Source organism: Adelges cooleyi, unplaced genomic scaffold, assembly GCF_023614345.1.
Source record: "Adelges cooleyi isolate 19-005CV unplaced genomic scaffold, UGA_ACOO_1.1 ACOO_flye_CR_arks_rails_tigmint_CR_PRNA_191, whole genome shotgun sequence".
In the NCBI taxonomy this organism is placed as follows: domain Eukaryota; kingdom Metazoa; phylum Arthropoda; class Insecta; order Hemiptera; family Adelgidae; genus Adelges; species Adelges cooleyi.
The window spans coordinates 121119-142985 of NW_026095851.1; the positions used below are offsets into that span (position 1 = coordinate 121119).

Sequence of the window (21867 nt, forward strand, 5' to 3'; positions counted from 1 at the left end):
CTTAGTGTTTTCTTCTCATATATACGATTTCGAATTGTTTTTATAAGATGCGGGGCATCGGAGAAAACAAATATTTTTATTGTGCTATCAAATGGATTAACAAAATAGTTTTTAAAGGACTCTGATTTGGCACTTATCTAATGGTTTTAAATAAAAGTAATAAAAAGTGATATTAAAAATATAGTACATTGCATTATATAAATGTTAATTTTATAATACCCCTAATTGGTTCCACATTGTCCTATTCGTAGAACACCGTCACATGTAAGACCAATAACTTGCCCTCCAGAATCCTCCATTAACATTATAGCTTTTAGTATAAGCTTCGCTAAATCAACACCTTCATAAAAAAAAAAATACAATACTACTTCAGCATTTATAGAAACTTTTTCTTGTAGCCAAGTATTCAGTAGTTCTACAACCAATAACTTTTTTTTTCAAAAGCATTTCTTTGAAAATGAGAAAAATTGATTTAGTTTATTAACTTAATTTTAAATTTAGCATAAAGAATAGATAAATAGTTAACCTTTGACTGTTCCATGTGAGGCAAATACAGCAATAGGCTGTGCTACATTTTCTGCTAGACTTTGCCACATTAAGACCAATGCATGATTTGCTTTATTGGAACCCTCAATATTTACTTCACCACCAAAATCTTCTAGTCCCATATAAGTCAAAGTTCGGCTATTTACACTTAAACTTTCCCTCAAAAATACTTCATCTAACACAATTACACCTTGCTTTTGCTGCTCAGATTTATTTAAGAATTTCTTCTTTAGAAGTTTAAAAAAATTTTTGTCAAATCCACATCCTATTTCAACTGCTAACAAATGTCCTCTTATTGTGTTAGTACAAGGTAATAGTAATATGTTATTATTTCTTAAAAATGAATAACCAACTAGGAGATCTAAAAATATAACATTGATTGTCAAATAAAAATTTAGAATTTTGGTTTAACTTCCAATATATAAATATAATATTATCTTAAATCGTGGTGTAGATTAATATCAACAGAACAAATTATTATAAAAATACGACTACTTGAAAACTAATCAAAAAGTTCATTATTCTAATTTTTTAATTATTATGGTTATTTAGTGTCTTGGTTTTTACTTTAAATATTTAGCGTCTTGGTCTTAATAAGTGTTACTTGTACTGGTGTCTTAACTAGTCAAATTATTAATTCTGTTAGTGAAAATATTTTTAAAAAAACTTTAATAAATAACATTCAATTTTTTTTTTTTAGTATAATATTGTATTACATACAGTTAATAGATAATATGTACAGAATATATACAGAAATAAACAAAAACTAAACTTCGAACAAAAATGCTAAAATAGTTTCTGTACATATTATGTACAGAAACTATTTTAGCATTTTTGTTCGAACTGGTTTATGATAGGTACATAAGATGTCAAACAACATCTTTATAAGGCATCTATTGTGTTTATTAAAATGTTTAGATAACAAAGGATTCCATAAGAAATACGTTCATCCAATACTTTTGCACTAAAATAAATTTTTATTTTTATAATTTAAAGTTGTAACGCGTCAATTTTAACTATTCCTAGTTCAGTATTTTTAATTATTAAAAGCTGTATTTATTTATTAACTCTTTATTATATTACCACCTTAAGCCTATACTGTATATATTTCATAGTATTGACTATTCTTACTTATTTTAATGTGTTCATATGAACAGTAAAAGTATATTTCTTATTTAATAAATGGTTGTTTTTCTCGTTGTACGAGGTATAAGCAAAAATTTAGAGTGAATGATTAAGTACAATTTTTTTTGTTTTTGTACGGCTTTTTTAACAGTCATAAGCTTAAAATTCAATAATAATATTACTAACAAACATTTAAATACTATATTATGTTATGTTTATTATGATAATAGTAAAATAAAAAAACAAGTAACAAGATAAATAATACGCTTATAAGATACGAATAAACATTTTTATTTGCTAAATCATATTAAAAAACTAAGACTAAATAAAATTAACATATCTATAATTAACTTGTAAATAATAGAGGTAAAACATATTGCTGTATATAGTGATGTAGTTATAGGAAGTTACCTAGGGCAGTAAAGTTTGTTTGATGATTTCCCACTAGAAGAAATCCATCTCCATTTACATATTTAAGTTAAAAAATATTTATAAGTATATTCATTCAATTTACTTTTTTACACTTAATCCAATAGTTAACATTTTTTTTTTCTATTTTGTGTTTTATAATTTTATTTACTTTATTACTTATAAAAACTTAATCGTAAACCACTAGAAAATTGTCAATAAATTCTGTAATAGCTAATGCCAAAACTATGCCATCATGAAAATAATTTCAAGATTTGGATTAAGACAATAACATATTTTAGAAATATTAACATTCTCAGCAGCATTTTAGATTAAATTAATATTAAATAAAGAATTCATCATTAATAATTAATAAATAATGTATAATAATTATAGATATGTTAAGTATATGTGTGTTTAAATACTTAGAGTTTAAAAACTTTATGTCACTTTTAAAATGATAAAGTACTTTTAAATTATTTTATGAATTACATTTTTAGCTGAATAACTAAATATATATAGTTGTCTAATATTTGATTTGAACTTGTGAATCCATCTTATTCTTCTTACTGACTTAATGGAAAACCGTTATCTGCAATAGTGTGCCACAGTAACTAAAAAAAAAAAATAATAATAATAATAAATTGTTAGTGATGAATTCATGGAAATTAACTAAATTATTGCAAGCTGATGATCTTATATATTTTACCTTAAAATAAAACACCTATAAATTTACTGAAAATTGAATACCACAACATTCGACAATGTATTGTTGGAATTAGTTTAGACTGATTGACTACAATAATATAATACACCAAATTTGACGTTGGTAGTAGTGTAGTTGTAGACAATAACAAATATCAATTTAAGTTGAGATAGTCCATATTAATATTGAACATACTGAAACATATAATTAAAATAAATTAAATAAGTTTCTTAGATACTTAAATAATCATATGGTTAAGCAACAAATATCAGTATACACATATATTTTTTATAATTATACAAGTATGATAATTTTTAAGTTAAACGTTAATTTTTAAGTAACGCATTATAATTAAACATATTAAGTATGATAAACATAAGTAATTCAAAAAATGTATTATGTAAAAACATTTTATATGTTCATGAATAATAAAAAAAGATTAATTATATTTTTCTAATAAAAAAATGTACTCATACAATACACCTATATCAATAAATACATTATCTTACCTATTATTGATTCAGTAAACGATGATTGAAGATTCAATTTTTTCATAAAAAATTTTATATTTTTTCTTTGAATTCAGATACCAATATGTTAAAACACAAAACTACACATTTATAAGTTTCTCAGAACAAAGACATAATACTGTAAAAATAAAAGTTTTAATTAAAATATCATCAAGCATAATTCAAATTATAATAATATTTATTTTAAATAACATATTATTATTATAAGTACCTTTAATTTTGATATTTGATGTGCATACATTTTATAAGTAAGGTTTAAGGTTTTATAGACTTGTCACTTGAGCATAACTCCATCTTGGTATTCACATTGATTATGGATATTAAATATCAATGTTATTATTTAAAACACAATAAATGTCGACAAGTTCATAGATTTATACTCTAGTAAGTTATGATACTATATTATTATAATATACTATGAAATTAAGACGTACAAATCGCATGAATAAACAAAATGTGTCAAATTAACCAAAACAAATAATTGCAAAAAGCTGGAAAAATATACACAAGATATTGATAACAAATAAAACATACCTACTATTTTACAAAATAAATGTAAAAGTGTGTAGTGGTGGTATATTTGTCAGTCGATATAGCGGTTATCATTATTATTTACTATCGGTGAATTATTTACCTAAAGTAAATAGTGTTTGGTACGGTTATGATTTTTAAACGCTACAATAGCTATTGTCAAAGTTAATTGTCAATAAATAATAACAGAGAGCAGTCGCATTAATATGTTAGCGTCTCCAAGATATTTAATTTATTTTTTACACTCCCTTTAATTTTAAAACTGTGTAGCTCGTTAACTACTCAATCGATTTAGCTAGTTTTTACGCCTAAAATTAAATTAAAAAAAAATAAACACGATCATCAAAAAAAAATTGGGGGTTACCATTTAAAAATCTTAAGTTGATATGGTTTTAACGCATAAGGGATGGTGTTAACATTTTGAAAAATACATTAAATTTGTCCCACCTAATAACTATAATAGTACAAAAAAAAAATAATTAAAAAAGTCTAATATCTTCTAAGATATTGAGTGGTCCATAGTTAACCAATCACCCGGTACAGCTGTTATAAAAATGTATACATACATTCATATGAAAAACTTAATTATAAAAAATATGATATAAAACATAATGATAAAAATTATAGTAGTAAAAAATGCTTATATAATTAATTTTTAAATTATATTCAAAATGAAATAGTTAGTGCCTAGTACTCATCGGCTTTCTGCGCGACTTTTGAGTCGCATAATCATCTACTATGACATCGAAGTCCATTTTGTTCACTAGTTCTGTTTCAATTGTCAATAAACTCAGTGAGTTTAGTTTATCCCCTTCCATACTTGCTCTCAAACAATTTTTTACGCGTTTTAACGTAGAAAAAGACCTCTCGGCTGAACAGTTAGTTATTGCCATACATAAAAGCATACGTAGAGCAATATCTACGTTAGGAAAAACTGTATATAAATTATTACCGCGTAAAAGTATTGATAACTCGTTAACTCCATCAATATTTTTATTTATACTTTGAAGATATGCTCAAAAATGAACACATTCACAAGCAAATGATTTTTCTAAATCAACGTTATACAATTCTTGAAGCTTATTAGCTTTTTGAGTTATTTCTTCAGGCGAAAGTAGTATTAAATTAGTCAAAAAGTCATATTTGTCAAATGTATTAATATAAGCAGCGCATCTCTTTTCAATTTCACTCTTCACACGATCCAGTATGGTAAAATATGTTTCTATTCTTAATTTATCACTTCCAGTCATATGGACTTCATTTTCTCTTGTCTCGCCTGCATGAAGTTTGCGTTTTTTAGTCCTTACTTTATCAAACTCGTACTCTTTATTTTTTTTGTCAAAATTACATATTCATTAAAACATTCATCATTTCGAATAGATGTTATGAAGGTAATTAAAGATTTATAAAGTTCGACTACTTTTCCCAAATCTGTGTTTACTTTTTGAAGCTCTTTACTTGTGCTATTAAAACGCTCCAAAATTGCATTCCAAAATACAGTCATAAAAACTGTTTCAAAACGGTCAAGTTTGACGTCTTAAGCCAGCTGCTTCACAACGCGTCGTCGCCTTTTCAAAATCATCTTCTTCTAATAAACTTAAACTTCTCATAACACCGTCATAGTTTTGATATAAGCTGTCACAAGCTTCATGCCAAGCAGACCACCGAGTTCCGTCTGCTCTTTTGACAACTTTCTTACCGAGCGTTAGGCTAGAATTTAAAATATCCCATCGTTTAGTAGATGCAGAAAAAAAAGAATAAATATGTTGAATAGTGTTAAAAAACGATAACCCTTCTTTCACGTATTCAGCTACACAAGTCCCAGCCAAGATTAGCGAGTGAGCAGCACATGGTACGTAATACGCGTAAGGGTTTTTTTTTACTATCCTTGCCTGTAAACCCGAGTAAATTCCAGACATATTGGCGGCGTTGTCGTACGACTGGCTTCTACAGTTGTTTATATAAATATCATTTTTAGTTAAAAAAGACATTACAACCATTTCAAGTGCTTCAGACTTATGCCCAACATTTGGTAAAAACCACATGAAGCGTTCGACAGGAAAACCGTCGTCTCTAACGTAACGAATAACGTATGCTAACTGGTCTGTGTGGCTGATATCAGGAGTTGAGTCTATCACAATCGAAAAATATTTTGCACTTTTAATTTCTTTTATAATTACATTACTAACTTGTGTTGTCATTAATGTAATTATTTCATCACATGTCGTAGAAGAAAGGTAAGATGTATGGCCACTACCCGGGTTGAACTATATGATTGCTTAGAAAAGGGTTAAATTCAGATATTAATTCCAAACACATCATAAAATTACCATTATTTTGGCTTCCAAATTTTTCCACGGAACCGCGACTTCCCAGTTTTTTATAACAGCAATAACCCGTTTCAACACATTTTTCCAATAATCTATTTCATTGTTTATTTGAACACAGAGATCACTATCTATTCTCCCAATATTATTACTCCTACGTAAAAATACTATTTGACAGTTAGTATGTTCGTTAGAGACTTCATGTTGTTTTACAACCTTAATAACATTTCTCCAGTCCGTTAAACCTTCTGTAGCAAGTTTGGTAGAACCTCCAAACATTCGACAGGGAATACAAAACAATGCATTTTTACTACGAGAATAAATAAAACATTTTCGAAGCTGTTGTTCTCCATTTAAAAGTTTCCGATAAAATACACTTTTTTTTAAGTATCGCGTTTTATTCCCAAACTTTACTTTTGTTGACGATAAATCATAGTCAATATTTTGTTTTATTTCTTTTAGTAATAAGCGATCAATTGCCAAATCATTAATTACCCATTCTGCAGGATCCTCGCTGATTAAATCGACTATTGGTACATCATCTTTCTCAATATTATTATTTGAAAAACTTTCTGAGGATGTGACGTTTTGAATATAAGTAATGTCCGTAGTACTGGTACCCGAGTTTGAACAACTAGCGAGCGTTTTTTGTGTAGTGTCAACTTCATTTAAAATAATGTTTGGTTTAAAAAAAAATCTATTTTTGGGGTTTTTTGCACTAAGTTAATTAGTTTAATTTTTTTTTCTTCCGCGATTTTTTTATACTTATAGCCACTCAAACGTGATCGACCGTGCGGACCGTCAGTTTTATTAAAAAAGTCACAAATCAAAATAAAATCAAATATTCATACAAATTAGGAGTGTGAACTTCATCTGCACTAAAAAAATTAACACCGAACACGTACGTTACTATAATACTATAGAACATGCCACATGAGCTCGTTCGCGATTGCATCGACTAATGATTGGGTTTTTATTAAATACTAGAGCTTCGCTCTAGCTGGGGGCTCCGCCCCCAGGCCCCCGAGTCGGGCGGGTAGGTCACAGATTCCCGGTACTGTACCCGGCTACGCCGGGCACGCTCACGTCCCCTCGCTGCAAAGTATTTTCGGGGAGGTCACAGATTCCGAGGGGGGTGCCCGGCTGCGCCGGCCACGGTGTCGAGCCATCGCAATACGTCTTAAAGGAATGACGTCATAATTCATGGTACCTATAGGCTGTATCTAGTAATCAGAATTCATACCTAGTTATGGACAAATATTTTGCAAGGCAAGTACTGATTAAGTGTAGAGTAAGTCTAGCTATGTATCTGTAATTTTTTTAAATTTTAAATTGAAAAGAATAGTCTAGAAGTTAGACGGTTAATAAATATCAAGTGTCCGGTGTTGCTTACTTGGGTTGTTACCACTTTTACCAATTTTTATGAACTACCAATGTCCAGTTCCTTATCAGCAGGCGGAATTCGTATTGAAAACTAATAAGGACGGCAGGTCTCCGAGTGTTTTAGCATTCGCTCGCTCGGCGCCGTCGCTTCGCTCCGCCAACTAAAAATATCCTAGGTTTGTAGGCTACAGTCTATGAGGAGGTAACAGGTTTAAAATTAAGTTTAAATTAAAATTTTAAAAAGTTAAAGAGGCTTGATAAGAAGCTGGCCATTGGGAAAAAGTGTATAATGGAAATTGTCTTTGGTAAAAGTTGTAATATTATAGACCACGTCATCAATATAGGCCGGTGTCATCCCGCTTAACTTTATGAGTTGAAAACAGATAAAAATGTCTAGAGGACAGTCAGCTAAATGTCTGTTAAGGTTTGCCTTTGTGAAACAAAATTTGTTTAAACATAGTATGTTATATGTCTGTACACAGCGGTTCCGAGGGGGGTGCCCGGCTACGCCGGCCACGGTGTCGAGTCAGCTCACTACGTTTTAAAGTATACCGTTATAATTCATCGTACCTTTATCCAGTAATCATAGTTCATACTTAGTTTCGGAAAAGTGTTTTGCAAGCTAAGTACCGGTTAACTGTAGTGCAAGTCTAGCTATCTGTCAGGTCAGAAACGTCCTACTACTAAAGCGAGTGTGCTGCTTGCTTAAAGGACAATTTTTTTTTTTTTTAATTTGAATTGTTTGAGGTGTTGTTTACTTCACGGGCTTGGTAATAGCTATGGTTCAAAATAGAAAAAAATGTTTAGAGGTCAGTCTGTATATGTCTGATATGATGTTCCTATGTGCAACAAAACTTTTTCAAACGTATACGTTATATGTCTAGATATTGGTTGAATTAAAATCCTTATTTGTTCAGAAATCACCGTCTATGCCATTATTCGGTAATGACGTACTGTACGTTTAGAATGTAACCAACAGCATAATGCATTAAATATGTATATTAAAGGTCTGGTGGTTTAACAGAAGTTCATAAGTGTTTAAGAATTCAAGAGTAAATCACATGAATGAAATGTCTAGTTTATATTAAAACTTAAAAGGGAAAGAAGTGAAGAGTGATAAATACATTATTATTGATCGACTATTTGGCAGAGCTTATAAAAATGTCCAAAGAGAGGTTAAATGAAATGTCTTGATGCAAATCTTTTAGTTTTTGGATCTGGACCTTTAATGCTAAAGGTACTTTGATACTTAAGGTCTGACGTTTGTTGGTTATTAGAAGTTTAAAAGTGTGGAAGAATGATATGTTTGTGTGACGGTTACTTGGGAACTCAAGAGTACAAAACATGAATGAAATGTCTGAAATAATTTGTAGCAAATATTTTTGATTATTCGAGTGTCCGGCGGTGATTATAAAAACGGTCAGAGTACAAAATGATAATAATAATAATATTCAGTGCATAAAATACCTAAATTATTTGATACTTATCCAGACATATTTTATACATAATAGATAAATTGATATATACATTAATACTTTTTTAAGTAAACCATGAAAGGTATAAATCCATATGTTGATATATTTTTAGATGGCTAACCAACAATTCATCCTACTAAATGATAATAATCAAAAATTTTAAAATAATTTTATTTACTATACTTTTTTAGGGTGGAGCGAATACTTATATTATACTTCTATAAATAATAAAATAGTAAATTAAATGTCGATTTTCAATATAAATTTTAACCCTTTGAAGCACAGCATTTTTATCACCGATTTTCTCTGAACATGATTATGAAGGTGGTAATAAATATATACCACTGCGCGAGAGTAGGCTATTTTTTGAAAAAGTGGTATATTACTTATACCACCATGCTTCAAAATGTTAAAATGCAATAAAATGATTTGAAATTAATATTTTATTTTTATGTTTTAATTATGCCCTATGTCTGAAATCACACCACAAAAAAAAAACAAAATAGTCAATATTAATAAGTATCTAATTTAGTTCAAGCTATATCAATAGCAGCTCAAAAAAAAAAAAATATATATATATACATACATATAATATAAAAAATTAACATTAAATAGTTAGTAAAAATAAATGTTCAGAAAATTTTTTTGATTTTTGATTACTACTCACAAAAACGGTCTAAGAACACAAAATGTTGAACGCTAAAATAATCTAAAGACAACTGTTTTAAGAATTTATTAAGATGATATAGGGACTTTTGCTGAAGCTTTTAAAAAACATACCTATAATTTTTTATAATAAGACTGTGTAAAAATGCATTTATTCGTTGGTTAAATAAGTATTATAAAGCCAGGGAGTAAAAACCGAAATGATTACAATAGCATAAGATGTTGCTATGTATAATGTGATTAAAATAAATTAGATCATGTTATACAGTTATTTCTTATTAGAGCGGAATGAACACATAGATATTTTATGTCAATAATGTATATAAATTTTAAGCACACAAAAGTAGCCCCAGGTGTATAAAACTAAAAATCGATTGTTTTTAGATCTGAACAATTTTTATTCAGTGCATCAAATATACTATTATTATTATTTAAAAAAAAAATATTTTTCATTATATAAATATATTATTATTTTAACAACAATAAACTTTTTTTTAATTAATCCATGTATTATGTTATTTTTAGATAGGTAAATAAATGTTTTTCTACTAAATAATTTACAATAATACTTCCTAAAAAAAAAATTATCTGGAAAGTGAAATCACATACATGATTTAAAAAAATAAAGTTATATGTTTGTCAATTTCAAAGAATACAAACTATATTTTCAACTTTAATGACAATTATTAGATTTTTCTTAGCTTGAATTGTTGATTTCCACATAGCTTACCTACAATATATGAATTTTCCAAAGTTAAAATATTAAAACCACAAATTAAGTCAAAAAACAATTTTAAAAACCCCAAACGGTTAGTGATAGTACTCGATAGTGATCATACATATTTATATAGGTAAATCATCCTACTAAATGAAATAATTAAAATATATTCAAGTAATGCCAATTTAACGTGAAATAATATATCATTAAAAAAAAATATATAAAAAAACTAAAATAATTTTTATTCTATGTAGTGATCATAATTGTACAGCTTTAACAAAAAAATTTGAAATAATTAATGTCTTAATTATTTGTACATTAGTATCGTATGTGTGTGCATGTTAAGAAACTAAAGCGTTAAGAGAAGTCGGTTAAGACACTGTATAATGAAAAAAAAACTGTCAATTTAAATTAGGTTTGAGTATAGAGATTAGATAGGCACTAATTATTAAAAAATACTTCATAAATAACAAAAAATGAACTTCTACGGTGTAAGTTTTCTGTTGGCCGCAGGCAAATTAATCGGTGATGGCATAGGATAACAGTCTGTAACCAATGGTAACAATAATAACTACTTATTGTATTAATTAAAGACAGAGTAGATAGAAGTAGCAATCAATCTTCTAAACGGACACGCATCGGTTATGATTTCACTATAGTATTGGCCTAAAACAAATAATTTACATATATATAAAATAAGTCAGTAAGTTATTTAGTAGTCAACAAATTTTTCAACAAAAAATATGAAATGTATCGTTATCACCACACACAGCGGTTTGAAAAAGATAAGAATTTTGTACATCTAATTAATTTGATAATTTGGTTTAAGCGAAATGTAATATACTACTATACTATATATTATTATATATATTCTAAATCTAAAAAACGTACCGACATCCAACGACGCATATTAATAGGTAATGTTTGCACACCGGGAAACACGTCGATTTCTCTTGAACGAAAACCGTGAGCGAATTACGGACAAATATGTAATTAATAATAACTATTATACGTTTAATATATAATTTTACGTATGTAATATAACAAACTACAAAGACAAACATTCACCAAAAAAAAACAAAACACGCCGTTCGCCGTTTTTAATTTTCATTATTATATATATGATAACGTTTGACACACCGGGAAACACTATTGAATAAAAAACCACGTATGACAATGAACAACAGTGTAATTAATAATAATAATAATAATTTTACGTTTAATTTAAGGAAAGTACAAACTCGGCAATAAAAACAACACACGCCGTCACCGTTATTATTTGATACGATAACGTCGTGACATGATAAAAACGCGCGCCAACGCCACGCGCTGCCCAAGCCGCCTTTATGCTTGTCTATGAGCCAGATGTATTATACGAATCCCATGGAAGAGACGATTAGGCGACTGGCGGGACGTCGGCTATTTGAATTGACATTTTATTATTATGATGATTATATTTTGTGATATAGACACAGTGTCATTTCCCAGTATACACACTTATAGAAATAGGTATATTGTATAGACTTAAAAATAAAAACTGATTTCATGATTAGATACAGATAAACACACAATCGTCAACGGTCAACCCATGTTATATTTTTCTAATTTATTACCATTAACTTATTTTACGATCGTCGTATCCACTTGTCTGTTGTCAAGTCGTATAAAAACAACATGACAACGGAAAATTTATAAATAGTGCAGCAATGCTATAATTGGGCGATAGACTCTACGATTTTGAAATTGAAAATAACCTTAACAATAAATATTATCACAATCCCGTTAGTCTAAAAATATTTTATAAAGAGTAGCATTTCTTTCAGTTCTAGTTATATATAGTAAAATATTGTAATATTAAAAATTATTTGCCGCCCTAAGCACTAGCTTATAGTGTTTACTGGGAAATACGGCACTGCATGTACAATGCAGTTATTTAGGAAAAATAATTCCTATTGGACTAATATATTCTGACAACAGTATTTTATACGAGTATTTTATAAGTTTCTGATAGTATCAACTCCTTAGGACATCTTGAAAGTTTAATATCAAAATTTCAAGAAAAATATATATGTAAAGGAGTTGATATAAAAGAATGAAATATTATACTTAAAACACAAGTTACAAATATTGATACTTTAATAATAATTGACATAATAATTGACATAATAATTGTGGTTGGACCCTGGTGTTATTCACCAGGATCACTACTGTTGCGGGCCTAGTCTGGTCATGTGTCGTTCATGATGATGGTTGATGTTGATGTCCAATATGCTGTAAAGAGATTTAGTTCGACATAAAATTAGAGAAAATAATAGAGACATTAAAGATTGACGAAGAATTATTTACAGTATACAAATATGTAAAGACGAGTTAGCCGAAATAGTTAGAAATTAATATTAAATATTCTGTTAAACTAAGAAATATTAAGAATCCTCTTAAGTGGGCTGATTTCAAGGAGTTTTATTTAGGCAATAACTAAGAATAAATTGTTTTTTAAAAAATGTACACCATGTCAATTTATTGACAGATTTATTTGTAAAAGTATTATTATTGTTGGAATGAAATCCTTATTCAAAAACGTATCAAAATAAAATTGGTTTTAATATTTTTAAAATATGAAAAAAAAAATGATATACTTACTTATGTAAATGGGCCTAACACTCGAATAGTCCTGGCCGTGGCTCTCTGATACTTCGTTTCTGAAAATTAATTTTTTTTTAAATCAGGCTCATATTTATTATACATAGTTTCCAGGAACTCTAGGGTGTAAGAACTAAGATCTGAGACACAAATGTTAAGAAGGGGATAGACAACTGTAAATAATAATATACAAATATAAATCATAATAATTGTGTTGGTTTTATGCAGACTTCCAAGCTTCTGTCAGACGAAAATATTTATAGTTTAATTGGTGGTAATTTTTTAAAAAAATGTACATGAGTTATCAGGTTTAATCTAGAGCTGAAACAGTTAAATGGCTGCAGGGAAAAAAGATCAATGTCAATTATTGTTTATTCTGAGAAAATCATGTTTTTAACTTCAAAACGTAATACATTTTGCCTGTATGTCTAAATTTCCGGCGGTCGTTACTCTCGATTAATCTGTTTTTTTCCTTGATTCGAGCGCATGAAAAATACAATACGTCAATACAAATAATTTAATACCAAAATCTTATTTTCAAAAAAAAAAATTTACATTGATCTGTTTTCCCCGTAGCCCCTTCAGTTTTCAAAATAATCAACAAATAATACAAAGGCATTTCTATAGAACAATTGTGAACTCGAATATTGCATTAGGAAAACTATATGAAATGCAGTTTAATGACGTTGTCGAGTTCATAGGGAAGTGTGACGATTTAGTAGTTGACTCTGAAGAAAAGGTACATTATTCTATTTACTAGTAAAAATACTTAATTATTTTAATGAAGGTTGTATACTTAAATACAAAATGTATATTTTAGATATTTGATTTTATCATTGGTTGGGTAAGCGTTAACACGAATGAACGAAATCACTTGTTACTAGAATTAATGAAACACAAACGGTTGCATTTAATTTCAAAAGTGGAACTTCGTCAAATTTGTAATGAACCTTTAGTGAGAAAAAAACAATATTAATTTATTTTAATGATGTCACTCTAAAACTGTACGGTATTCACATGTAGGTAATACATTTTTTTATTTATATTTTGAATATGCCCAGCAGCGTACACCTCTAATTTGTTATACATAATACTAAATGTAATAGTTGAATTATTGTTGGACCGTTTGAACGAGTTGTTGTTTGGCTCTGCTCTACTAGTAAACCATATCTTATCAAATATAGCCGGCATACAGGGCCGTACTCACCTGGATACGATCTTTAAGATGAACTAAAAATGATCTGATAACGAGGTTTCTTGAAATACTCCTATTTATCCTTTTTTTGTTCACGCCATGGTTGCCATATAATTGTTGTCTGTCCGCTTCAATTGTCCTTTGTAAATTTCTCTTTTTATCTTTAATTTCTTTATGTAACCTTGAAATTTACAAATTTTATAACATTAAAATGATGCTATACTATATTCAGAATAAGAACAGGCTTCGGCGGCCGACCAGTTTTCGTCGGGCGGCGGTCAGGCACCGCCCACTTTACATTTCGTCTGTAGCCCCCACCGGCGGCAGTGTTCGTGCCGCCGAAGCCTGTTCTTATTCTGATTAGAGTATATGTTCTAACACATTTTATTTTTTTATATTGAAAAGTATATTTGCCAAATGTATTCAAATTGAGGGGAAGTAGTCATGTGACTAACAGTTCCCCCTCATTGGTTCTGTATATTTAATAGAATGTATTTAAATGTACATTTTTTGTAAATATAAAAATAAATTTGATAATTTTTAAAAAACGAAAATTTTTGAAGCTTTTGTGGATTTTGAACATTGTTTATCATTAATTAATTTTTAAGTCAAATTGCACCCCTGTCACCCCATCGAATATTATAGATTAATTACGACGTGACGGTACTTTTGTAGATGATTATATCAAATTTAGTTGTCCAACTATATTTATGTTCAGTAACCCACCAAATGAAATCCAATGAAAAATCTTTCATAGGTTTTGAAAATTGTTTGTCAATAATGAATTTATTATGAATTATGAAACCGCTGACAAAATGTCTAAAAAAACTTACCGCTCTAATTCCATTTCTGCCGTAGACGGCAAAGCGTCCTCTGCAGTCTGAAATATATAAAAAATTAAATAATTAGTGTAAACTTAATGTGTAATAATATACTATTTTAATTACTCTATTATAATTGTACAAATCAAATTGTTTTTTTTAAATATTTTACTGCAAGTGTATAGGATCATGGTACATAAAATGTGCAACCCGGACCGCTCTTATTCTGAATAGAGTATTGAAATAGTAGAAAATATCGCAGACAAGTTGGGTATAAAATTGTCAGTAACTAAAGCTTTTCGTACGCTTTCAAACATTTTAAATAAACCAAAAAAAATCACAAGATGTCACGAGGGTGATCAATACCAAATTAACAATCCTGCGGGGTCACAACCAGCAGAGTCTACAAATGCGATCGATAAAAATCAAAATTATCTACTGGATGGCAAATATTACAAAATACTGTCGGTTGACGGATCAAAAATTACTGTTAACTGTCAAATTATTTTTATTATTTGTGTTAGATAGATATACTATTATATAAACTTTGGAAAAATATGTTAAGTGTAATATTTGTTTGCGGTTTTAAAAGTAATTCATTTGTAGCAGTTATCAAATTTTAATATTTAATTCTCTGCTAAGTATATATCACAAAAGTATATAAGTATTTATATAAAATGTTCACTCATACATTTTCGTATAACATATTTTATGAAAGTTAAAATATAATTTATCTATTTTTCATCTAGATAAAATTGTATTTATCTTTTATCTTTTAACTAGATAAATGTTAAATGAATAATTCAATATCTTATCTAGATGATATATTACTCAATTGTCCGTTATCTTATCTAGATAACTTTATAGTTTTTATAGAAAAAAAAATGACCGCAAGTCAATTATGTGTCGGCTGGACGCCTCTCGCGCAAAAAAACAGGTGCGTCGAATAGCCGACAAAACGGCCCGTGCCAAGCGAACCGAGCGTAAATGTAGCCGGCATACAGGGCCGTACTTACCTCAGGACCACTTTCCAGATCTTCTATAAAAATTTTTAAATCTTGACATTTGGACAAACACAATCTTAATTTTTTATTTCTGGCCCTTGTTAGTGGGCTATTTTCAGTTACTGCTAAAAGCCTTATTTCTTCGTAATATTGTTGACATTTGGCTATTACATGTTGCTTTTCTTCTATTAGTATGTTTTTAATCCTTTAAATTTACAAATTTCAAAACATTAAAAAGATGTACAAACACAGGTTATTAGGAAATAGATAAGCATGCAAAACCAAATAGTTAATACTAATTTCATTTAGAACTATATTCAAGCTATATAAGGTTAGTAAGTACTTATGTTCTAACATATTTTATTTTCTTATTTTGAAAAGTATATTTTCCAAATAAATTCAAATTGAGGGAAAGTAGTCATGTGGCTAACAGTTCCCCCTCATTGGTTCTTTATACTTAATATATTGTATTTAAATGTACATTTTTTATATAAAAATAAATTTGATAATTTTTTAAAAACGAAAATTTTTGAAGCTTTTGTGGATTTTGATTATTGTTTATCATTAAAGAATTTTTTTTAATTTTATATAAATAGTTATTTTTAAAGAACCTGAAATTATGAAACCGCTGACAAAATGTCTAAAAAGACTTACTGCTCTAATTCCTCGGACGCTTCAGTGGCCGTGGCCAACCGGTCATTTAACGGCAAAGCGTCCCTTGCAGTCTGAAATATATAAAAAATTAAATAATTAGTGTAAACTTAATGTGTAATAGTATACTATTTTAATTACTCTATTATAATTGTACAAACCAAATTGTTTTTTTTAAAAATATTTTACTGGAAGTTTATAGGATCATGGTACGTTCATATGTAAAAACAGATTGACAGGTAAGCCAACCTATAATGACCTCCACTCCCTAAATCTATTGAAGAAGTTCAATTAGTTCTTGACGAACGCGGTGTTCAAACAAATAGATAAGAGTTATTTGTATTAATAAACAACAAGGAGTTCAAATGTGTAGTTTTCAGTTGCGTTTCTAATTTAAATACTCTTGCAATAACAAAATTGTTTTACATGGGCGGTACATTTTCATACTACCCTAATTACTTCACACAAATGTTTACAATACATGGTTTTATCAACGGCTATTATATAACACTCGTTATATGTTTACTATCCAATAAAAGTACAATATCTTGCACTTTTTGCCTAAAATCAATTTGTGAATATGGTTTTCAAAACAATATTACGATATCACCGCCCGATGTTGTAATAGATTTCGAGAAAACTATTCAATTTTCATGTAAAACTGTTTCGCCTTTAGATAAAGTTACACGGATGTCGCTTTCATCTAACACTATCGTGGAATAAAAATATCCAGCAAAACGGCTTGAGAATTGACTACAAAGATAAGAACAGTGATATTAGAAGGTGAATAGTTCAATGCTATGGTATACCATTTCTAAGCCCAGAAAGTGTATCTGAGTATTCTGTAATTCAAGTTTTTATACTATACACCCAGAAATTGTTATGTTTATAGAAAAAATAAAATAAATACAGTTAGAAACTTACATTAAATTAAATAGTTTAATTTAAAAATTTAATATCAGTGCTCTAAGACCAAACAAAAACGAAAAAATTGCAAAATATTCAATCATTTAAATTCAATAAAACAATTCAAGATTTAAACAAATATCAAAAAAAATTATCAGATTTTATGCTATCAGCGTTTTGTTATAGAGCCTCTCATTCTGATTATAATGTAACAATAAAGAAGAAGAAGAAGAGACTTACCTTATATTCAGAAGACTGTTCCAAACTTTCTACAGAAGCTTCAGCGTAATGTGTGTTTGGTAATGTTGCCTTAGCGTTTTGGTTATCATCCTAGGTTAACATAAATAATAACACATGTATAATTAGTTGAAAAAATGTAATAAAATTGTAAGCTCAATAAGTCGCGAAGCGACCGAACAAACCTTTTAGAAAACACGACAAGGTATGTACTATATACAATATTATAACACTGTGTAATAGTAAGTCTAGAGGCAGGAAGTGAGTTCTTGTAGTAAATATACACACATACACACCCCGATTAAGAGACTAATTTATAAATATTTAAAATAGCCATTCACCGCCACTTCCCCCTTGTTTTTCTTCTATTACAAATCTATTCCAAGAATTTTCCAAAATCATTGTGGGCAGAGGCAGTTAACTTAGCAATGTTTGTGTTAAAACGCACAGGTAATTCGGGTCAAGTAAGCAAATCTCCTTATGAATTATGGTTCGAAAAATCATGTAAAATAGACAAGTACATAGAAGGTAAAATATACAAATCCTATACCTATACCTAGTTTGCTAACTATCAAATAACAAAACAAAGTAGCTCATATTGTACCGTTATTCCACTTCTAGTCCTATATTACTTCACGGTAATTATATTGATCAGTGTACCAGAAAAGTTTAGGATGTAAAAAAAATATATATAGAAATAATTTAAGTAAAATTGTATGTTGTAATTATTATGATTACTTTCTGGACGTGGTTTACGGCCGTTTACCTTGGCTGACTAAGTATAAAGAAGAAAATTAACTATCAATATTAATGTTCTTATATTCTAAGAACATCCCTGTTCGCATACATACGTTTATGAGGAAAATATACAAGTAATCGACTCCTATCAGTATAATGTGTTATTTAATTAGAAATATTGAAGTCGTAAGTATAGGTAGTACCTATAATAAAATACGTTTAGAGTTTTTTGTTACTTCTGCTAATAAAATAAAATGTGATAAACTCTTCATATTTACTTTTTAGAATTCCTATTTAAAATTAAACATAATATTTGTACTATTGTTTTATTATACCAAACAGTAGATACATTTTTTGTAATTAGATCCGAAAAATAAATCTTTAATAATATGGTCTTATCTATAATTAGCTCACTTATCTCTTATCGGCGATTGTAAACTGCGCCCAAGGCACAGGTAAACACAAAATCATACAATATGTAAACTGCGACCGAGTTTTTATCAAGTGTAAAAAGGTTACATGTAAACTGTGCCCGAGTTCTTATCGAGTGAAGTTAAGGTTCATTTATACTATTTAATTTAATGTAGGTATGTTTCTATTAAAATTGCTTTTAACTTTTCTAAAAACATAAAAATATTTGGATGAGTTGTTTAAAAACTAGAACTAAAATGGGTATGGAATGACTCGCATGCATTGATGGTTAAAAATGGCTCTTCTGATGCTTGAGCCATATTTCAGGTGGATACTGACTTCTTCACACTATAATAATCTACTAAATAATTCGCAAACGTGTCACTCTTTCGTCGTCGGGCTTAGATATCATTAAATAATTTATAAAATACTCAGATACACTGTTATGAACCCCTGAAATATTTAGTATTAATTAGAGTAGTATATAAGTTATATTAATATTTCGCAATTGGAGCAACAGAGTATCATGCGTAGACGCGGTCGGCCTAAAAGAATGTGTCTATTATTTTAAAACCGGGGAAAATCTATAGTATCTAATTACAGACCAAAAGCAAAACTCGCTCCAATTCCTAAGCTTTTAGAAAAACTCATAATGTCCACTCTCGCACAGACATTTAAAAATACCTTAGACTCCAATCGACATGGTTTTTTATCTGGCAGGTCGACCGACACTAATTAGATTTGTTTTCTATCTAACTTAATAAAATCTACGGAAATTGGCCTTCAAGTAGACGTTATATATATATACAGATTTTAGTAAGGCGTTCGACTCTGTTAACCATTCAATCCTTATTTCTAAACTTAAATCCATAGGCATCTCTGATCCTCTTCGATCCTGGTTTAGCTCTTACCTGTCAAACAGATGTCAACAAGTTAAAGTAAACGACCATCTATCCTCACGTTTTCCTACTACCTCTGGAGTTCCCCAAGGCGGTCACATTTCTCCTCTCCTATTCCTTATTTTTATTATGGACATTGTTATACACAGTTAGATTAATATAAATAATAATATTCGCTGATGTTTGTTATGAAACCCAAATTACACGAATGACAAGTTGTGCCGGTGTAGCACTCGCGTATGGTAGACAATTGCACCATATGTTGCATGGAGTTTGTTTGGTCAACACTAGGCGTGTCTGAATAATTAGAAGCAGGAGATAACTCATTTTCTTTTTGGCCGTGTGGCCATATCTGATCATTGTGCCTTAGTCAGAACCATCATTTAAAACTACTTTATGAGTATTATGACTAATATTATCAGTAATTGTACCCTTCTGCCAATTTTCACCTGTTTTTCTGTAATCTTTAACTAACACACCATCCCCCTTATCTAAATTTAAGTCTCTTTTACCCCCGTTTTTTATTTGTGTTACTTGATTATTAATAACTACTTCGTTGGTGTTTGGTATTAATAAATCAAATAGTGTTTGTGTCGAATGACCCAACATGAGTTGAGCGGGAGATTCGTGTGTTGTCGGGTGAGAAGGGACTCCTGTTAAATGCCTAATACCTAGTTTTTTACAGGCGTGAAAAGGCGTGCATTCGGACTTTACTTCAACGTCGGACTTGTTTCATGCTATAAAGAAGATGGCCGTCATATGTCTGATGTAATTTTTAAAAAATGAAATGGCACTCATTTACATATCATAAAATATTAATAAAATGTTTGTACATCTAAAATATACTGAGTTACGTCTATCTATTTTTGACCCTATTCGTTGGCAGCGGGGGCACGCTGCACCTTAACTATCGATTCATTGTTTTTCACAAACGCGTCGTACGCAAACACACGGTGAACGACACTCCACTGCGCTATAATGATAACTAAATGGCATTATCTGACGGATCGAATGAGCTTATCTAGACCTGCCTACTCCCATTCAATGTTGAGAAAAACCCATCTATTTTTGTCCCTATTTCCGTGGCCCACCCTGTATTATATTGTATTAAACTTATATATATACATTATAATAATAATGTACGATTGTGTCAAATGAAAGCGACATCCATGTATGTTTATCCGAGGCCAAATAGCGAGCGAGTGCTAAAACACTCGGATATCTGCCGTCCTCATTATCAATGCTAATTCCACATGCTGACAAGAAACCTCGTCATGGCAATTTATGCAATTTGGTAAAAGTGGTAGAAACCCTAAAATGTTAATATTCCCGTGATTTTATTGATTCGGACGCTGTTTGCATTTCATACCGATGACGAGAAGCTGGGCGCAGCTTACATGTAGGTACTAACCTTTTACCACTTGATAAAAACTCGGGCGCAGTTTACACATACGTTTTTTAAACCAAATTATAAACGGGGCGCGGTTTACGTATGCCCAAAAACTCAATAGATAATCGTTTTCTTGCACCCGGCCTTAAAGGTGCGCGTCCACAAGTCCGCATCGGACGGATTTTAGTGTGCTATAGCCAATACTGGAAAAATTGTACATCCGGTTGAAACGACCCGTCCGATGCGGACATATGGACGCTTACCTTAACACGTAAAGATTGTCAGCTGGCCCTGGACAAGCGGAGTTGTGTGTGCGACCGTTTCCCTAAGTGTGACAATGAAATATTTTTGAAATTCATACGTACGGATTGTAACCACCGAGAGCAGCAATAGTCAACCAGGTAGGCACAACCGAACCCCGCCACAAATCCGCCGGCCGCATACAATTTAAGTGACATCATGTTTCACAAAATCGAGTATGTTGCTGAGACGTGATGACGAATAACGAAAAACTGAATACTGTTATAAGAATAACGAAAAACTGAATACTGTTATAAGAA

At 29.8% G+C, this 21867-nt stretch overlaps 1 protein-coding gene and 1 long non-coding RNA gene across 2 annotated transcripts; both read right to left on the reverse strand.

Moving 5' to 3' along the window:
• Window positions 1-2148: 2148 nt before the first annotated feature.
• Window positions 2149-3619, reverse strand: LOC126833150 (uncharacterized). The gene is made up of 4 exons (XR_007684893.1): window positions 3527-3619; window positions 3295-3433; window positions 2789-2979; window positions 2149-2693 (listed from the first exon to the last, which is right to left on the reverse strand). It is a non-coding gene; the product is annotated as an uncharacterized LOC126833150 (long non-coding RNA).
• Window positions 3620-12609: 8990 nt separating this feature from the next.
• On the reverse strand, window positions 12610-19895 carry LOC126833146 (uncharacterized). Its single transcript, XM_050564300.1, has 8 exons — window positions 19827-19895; window positions 17873-17962; window positions 16730-16800; window positions 16088-16280; window positions 15084-15130; window positions 14263-14431; window positions 13056-13114; window positions 12610-12686 (listed from the first exon to the last, which is right to left on the reverse strand). Exons 1-7 carry the CDS (start codon window positions 19893-19895, stop codon window positions 13070-13072), a joined length of 684 nt encoding a protein of 227 aa, XP_050420257.1. The 3' UTR covers window positions 12610-12686; window positions 13056-13069.
• Between the last annotated feature and the right edge of the window lie 1972 nt (window positions 19896-21867).